This window comes from Poecilia reticulata, linkage group LG11 (genome assembly GCF_000633615.1).
Source record: "Poecilia reticulata strain Guanapo linkage group LG11, Guppy_female_1.0+MT, whole genome shotgun sequence".
NCBI classification, from domain to species: Eukaryota; Metazoa; Chordata; class Actinopteri; order Cyprinodontiformes; family Poeciliidae; genus Poecilia; species Poecilia reticulata.
This window is the reverse complement of record NC_024341.1, coordinates 28407927-28413624: the sequence shown is the minus strand read 5'-3', so window position 1 is coordinate 28413624 and position 5698 is coordinate 28407927. Positions and strand designations below refer to the sequence as shown.

Sequence of the window (5698 nt, the reverse complement as noted above, 5' to 3'; positions counted from 1 at the left end):
AGAAAATGGCTGATGGAAAAACATGTTCTAGACTTTAGTCCTTCCTTGTGTCCTTGTCTCCTTCCTCCCTGTGCTTTTCCAGGTTTCTGTCCTCTGTAGGACAAAATGTCTTGTTTTCTGTGGAAAAGAGCCCAACAGGAAGTGACCCGTGTTCTGCTTCCTGTCCAGGTCTGATTGACTATAACTTCCACTGTTTCCGGAAGGCGATCCACGAAGTGTTTGAGGTGGGAAGCCTTTTCGACGCCTCCATCTGGACGTCGGCTACTTCCTCCGGCACCAAGCAGTCGGCCCAGAAGAGCCCGGTTCTGAACGGGAGCGCAGTGTAAAGTTGCTGGAGGCCCGGAAACCTCCAGAACCTCCAGAACCAGGCAGCTGGACACAGAATTATTCCCAGAGACACAGACAGGAAGCCGACTGGAAAACTCCAAGGTCCGGATCCATTTTCCAGGTTCTGTCTCGAGGATGCAGATGGTTCTGGAAGCTGAAATGTTTCCCAGTAAGCCCAGCTTACTGGTTCCCAGCAGGTCCGACTGGAACCCATAGAACCTCCGTCAGTGGAGACGGGCCTTTATCCCTCAGTGTGAGGTTAGAGTTTAGAGTCCAGGACAGAACCAGGACTGGACCAGAACTGGTCCGGTTTAAACAGAACTGACCCAGTTTGACCAGAACAGAACCAGAACCAGAATCGGACCAGTTTGACTCTGCTGGTTCCAACTGAAGAAGCTTTTAGCCACAGATCAGTTTGATGCTTTTATTTTGGTGTGGATTTTTAATTAAAAGGTTCTGCAGAACTTTGTGTTTTGTTTCCGTTGAAGAACAATAAAGTTTTTATGTTTCAAAACCGTCTCATTTATGCTAGCAGTTTAGCTTCTCCTAGCGTATTGATGTGTTTAGCAGTGAATATAACTTTATGGTCAGAATGGCAGCCATTTTGAAAATGTCCAACTGCAAAAGGAAACATGAAGAAATGTTTGATTTGGTTCAAAATATGTGGGTTATGATTTGACACCAAATTTATTCATTTAATTTATTTTGGTGCAAAAATTCATTTTCCATAACTGTGGCGGCCATATTGAAAAATCAGAAAATAATCAGTAAATACAATTTCCAATTATGTATAATTTGACACCAAAAATATTCATCTGTAATAAATGTTGGTCTTTTGTTGGTTTTGTTTTGTTTGAAGCAGCTGTGAAGCTGTTTGGATCCGAACTGGAACCATCAGAACCGGAACCACGACTCCAGTAGATCATCTGCCTGATGCTGGTGACGCAGAAATGTTCTGAGAAACTTTTATCTGTTGTTTAAAGTCAACTTTAAAAATTGATGAATGAATCTGATCAAAACATCTGCAGCAGAACTCCTGCTGTAACTACGACCCTCCGCCAGCAGGGGGCGGAGTAACTCCACCTGCAGACGAATGAACGGGCAGACTGCTGCTCAAACAAGAACCGGTTCTTTAATACGTTCATTTCAGTTATGTGAGATTTATCAGGACTTTCTGCAAAAGAAGCTGAACATGAACAACAGAGCCAACGGATCTTGAGACAACAGAAATATTTTTAAATTCATAAATGTTTTAGGAAACATTTTTCAAAACTACACGAGAAAATTATTCTGCTTTTGATTTTTGCTATTATAAAATGTTCTCTTCTAACAGAAGAGCTAAATTCATGGTAATAACATGTTAACCGTGTTTTCAGCCCCATTTCAACGTTTTTAAAAGTGAAATAATTTCATTACGAAGGTAATTAAACATTACAACTCAAAAGTCTAATGCAGTAAATAATCTTACATACTTCCTCCTCTTTAAATCGGTTCTCCGATCTGATAATAAATAATTAAATAAAAACGAGGAAGAGGAGAAGAGGAGGCGGTCCGCTCCTCCTCCGCCTCAGTCCGTGGAAACTTCACGGAGCAGCGAGGAGATCCGGAGATCCGCGACGGTGAGTTCACCTTTACTGACTCGGTTGAGGGCAGCGGGGGTCACCAGGGGTCATCTGGGGTCATCTGGGGTCACATTTAAAGTTTAATCTCTGAGCTGCGCAGGCGCAGAGTCTCCCCTGTCCTCACCTTGAGCTCGGAGCTGATTGGTTAATTGACTTGAAGGTTTCTGTCGCTGGTCCGGAAACGGATCAGGAACTGTTTGGTTCAAGGTTCAAACAGACTCAGAACCGGACCGAGGCATAAGCAAACTGTGCTGCAGGGAGCTGAGACCGGAGAACGCTGAAAATATTTCCCTTAAGTTTATTTATTATTATTATTTTAATGCTCTCATAAAGAGGATAATATAAGTTCAGTTTCACTCTCAGATTATCTGGAAAAAAGGTAATTTTACCAGGTAGACCCGTAAACTTGGTTCTGTTCTGCTCCAGAGTCTTTCTGGTCCTTGTGGAAATCCTCCCGCCTTAACATCAGCATAATGATAATTCATGACAACCAAACAGGAATCTGTCTGAAGGCTTAATTTGGTTTATTTAGCCTGAGGTCAGAAACTGGATTCGTTTTTCAAAGTCTTATTTTCACCATTTTACTTTTTCATTCCAAAAATGCCACAATTTCAACCCAAAATTTAGCTTCCAACTAAACTTTTACTTTCCAAGCCAAATATTTAGTTTCCAACTAAATATTCAGTTACAGATTTAGCTTCAAATGAAATGACTGAGTTAGCAATATAAACATTTAGCTACTATGCTAAATACTTAGCTTTAAAAGTTAGCAGGCTAAATTAGTGTCGCTTTATTTGCATATGAAATAGACTTTGTCTTTTCTAGCTGTCATGGTAACTCAAAGCGGAAACAAGAAAGCCGCATTTCGCTCATGCGGATGTGACGTCAGCGCTGTACGTGCAGAGAGCCCATTGAAGTTCTTCTAGAGAGTATTCAGAACTTTATTGGACCTGGTTCTAGAACCTCCATTTTCCAGCTTCTGACTCGCCCGGTCCGGTTCGGTTCGGTCCGACCCGGAAAACCTGTTAAATCTTCTCAAACATAAGGTTCTGATGGAGCAGCCAGCCGGGCCGCCGGTCCAGATGGCCGCAGTGAAATCTCCATAAAAGGTTCTGAATGTAATCTGGGCCAGAGGCTCTGACGGGTTCTGTAACGGACGGGTTTATGACGCCTGATGATCCAGATTGTTCTGACACCGGAACCCGTCCGGAGACACTTTCCATCTGGCTCCGACTTCCAAGCGGGCCGAACCGAGCCGGTCCGTAAGCCTGTCCAGAACCAGAACTGACAGGAAGGAATGTGTTTAATGTCTGAGCTGCAGGGCCAAACCGGAACCAGAACCAGAACCAGACCTGCGGTCCCACTCTGCACGTCCGGGTCTGACCTGGTCGGGTTCGGGGGAAGTTCTGCTGAAAGAAGCAGCAGGTGTTTCTGAGCAGGAAGGAAGTCCATTGTTGTGGTTCTGCATTCCGGGTCGGCAGCCGAACCAGAATAGAAACCCGAACCTCTGAGGACGTTCCAGGAGGAAGCCTGTCTGTTCCTCTGACCCAGCAGAAGTTCTGCTTCCAGAACCGAACTCTACCCTCCTTCTGCCGCAGCAGAACCGAAGGTCCAGATCGCTGGTTCTGACCCGCTTTCTGACCCGCAGGACGGAACCATGAGCGAGCCGCCGAGCTGCCGGAGCTGCAGCGAGTCGCTGAGCGGACAGACGGTCATCCGGGTGGCGGAGGAGCCGCTGTGCGTCCGCTGCCACCAGCGGCGCCACGCCAACACCTGCCAGGTGTGCGAGCAGCTGATTGGACACGACGAGAAGGTACGTCCTGCACGCGACCGGGCCGGAACCAGGCGCAGCCCGGGCCGGAACCAGGCGCTATGGGTCAGTGCTGGTGACCTGCTGCTGCTGCTGACCTCAAACTAAATGTGATTATTTTGAATCAGCAGCTAAAGACGCAAAGCGCGTCATCAACACTTTATTCAAACCTTTTGCTCAGATTAACTTTGAACTGAATGAATGAAACAAACAGTTTTAGTTTTTTCTGCGAGCTTATTTCTGACTGTCTGACGTCACCGGGCCACGCAGATAAACGTCAGATTAGAAATAATATGGAGAAAGTTATTCATATTTATATTTCCCAGTGTTTCTCAGATGCTCCACAAACTTAATAGTAAATGTATTTATTTATTGATATATTCTTTTCTGTCTTTGGCGCATATATATCTGTGATGTCACTTCCTGAAAATCATTTCTCAACCCAATTATATATATATATATATATATATAACAATGGGGCTCAGATCTGCACCAAGGTGTCGGTGGTACTAAGAGGCCCCTGAATCAGTCCAGCACATCACAGCAGGGAGCAAGAAGCTGGCAGGGACAGCGAACATGGAACAACATAATCATGTGACCGGCATCATGAACAGGAACATCTGGAAAATATGGACTGGAAGCCCAGAGATCAGAGTGGGAAAAAACCCAAAGGTGGTGGAAAACCAACCAGACTTTGTGGTGGATGTAGCAACAGGTGATACAACATCAGGAAGAAGGAGAAACTGGAGAGAGAGAGAGAGACAGAGAGAGAGAGAGAGAGAGAGAGAGAGAGAGAGACAGAGAGAGAGAGAGAGAGACAGAGAGAGAGAGAGAGGGACACAGAGAGAGAGAGAGAGAGAGGGAGAGACACAGAGAGAGACAGACAGAGAGAGACAGACAGACAGAGAGAGACAGAGAGAGACAGACAGAGAGAGACAGAGAGAGAGAGACATGGCATCACATGTCAGTTTATCGATTTATTACATATTAAATTAATGTTAAACTGTGTTTAGCGGCTGAAGCTGAGCCACTGAGACCAGATGGAAGAACATGGCTGGTCCTGTGGGGCGCAGAGGGAGCTGACCTTTGACCTGCTGTGAGGTTCCAGCTGGACCGTCCCGGGCAGGAAATGGTTCCTCTGGCTGTTTTTAGACTTTCAGCTCGTCTGCAGGCGGCGGCTCCACATCCTGCAGATAAGGAACCTGACGGATGAGGCCTTCAGGTTCAGTGGGAAAAAGCAGCTCTGGAGGAAGCAGATCTCTGATAGGCTGTGAGTTATGGCCGTTCAGGCTCTGCTCTTCCTCCTCCTCCTCTTCCTCCGCTCACATAAACAACAACACATCTTCATCGCTCTGCTTCCCGTCGCCTTAATGGAGCCGTCCATCACCGCGGCAGCCGGCCAGCAGGGGGCCCCGCAGCGCCTGCTGTCACAGTGAGCCGGTCCGCACAGACCCAGAAGAACCAGCTGATGACCTCTGACCTTTCACCAGGCACCGCAGGGGACGCTCGCTGTGGGGCCACAGGTCAGCTCACCTTCTGATCCAGAACCAGAACCAGAACCGGAACCTGAAACAGAAGCAGAACCGGAACCTGAACTGGAACCAGATCCTGATCCAGAAACAAAACCAGAACCGGAACCGGAACCAGAATCTGAACCTGAACCAGAACCAGAACCGGACCCAGAACCAGAACCAGAACCAGAACCAGAACCTGAACCGGACCCAGAACCAGAAACAGAACCGGAACCAGAAACAGAACCGGAACCAGAACCAGAACCAGAACCGGAACCGGAACCTGAAACAGAACCAGAACCGGAACCGGAACCTAAACTGGAACCAGAAACAGAACCGGAACCGGAACCTAAACTGGAACCTGAACCTGAACCAGAACCAGAACCAGAACCGGAACCTGAACCTGAACCAGAACCAGAACCAGAACC

The 5698-nt window shown here is 46.9% G+C and overlaps 2 protein-coding genes across 3 annotated transcripts in view; both read left to right on the top strand.

Annotated features, from left to right (window-relative positions):
- LOC103473076 (ras-related GTP-binding protein C-like) overlaps positions 1 to 791 on the top strand; it is a 6716-nt gene extending 5925 nt beyond the window's left edge. The window contains exon 7 of the mRNA XM_008423016.2: positions 169 to 791. Coding sequence (XP_008421238.1) covers positions 169 to 326 — 158 coding nt within the window. The 3' untranslated portion in view covers positions 327 to 791. The remainder of the gene's footprint in view (positions 1 to 168) is intronic.
- Positions 792 to 1919: 1128 nt separating this feature from the next.
- The window catches only part of LOC103473075 (four and a half LIM domains protein 3-like), an 8506-nt gene continuing 4727 nt past the window's right edge, over positions 1920 to 5698 (top strand). Inside the window, exons 1-2 of one of the 2 annotated variants that reach the window (XM_008423014.2) lie at positions 1920 to 1946; positions 3598 to 3762. In XM_008423014.2, coding sequence (XP_008421236.1) covers positions 3607 to 3762 — 156 coding nt within the window. In that variant the 5' untranslated portion in view covers positions 1920 to 1946; positions 3598 to 3606. Of the gene's footprint in view, positions 1947 to 2013; positions 3506 to 3597; positions 3763 to 5698 lie in introns of those variants that run through there. The other variant, XM_017307293.1, reaches the window with a different exon arrangement.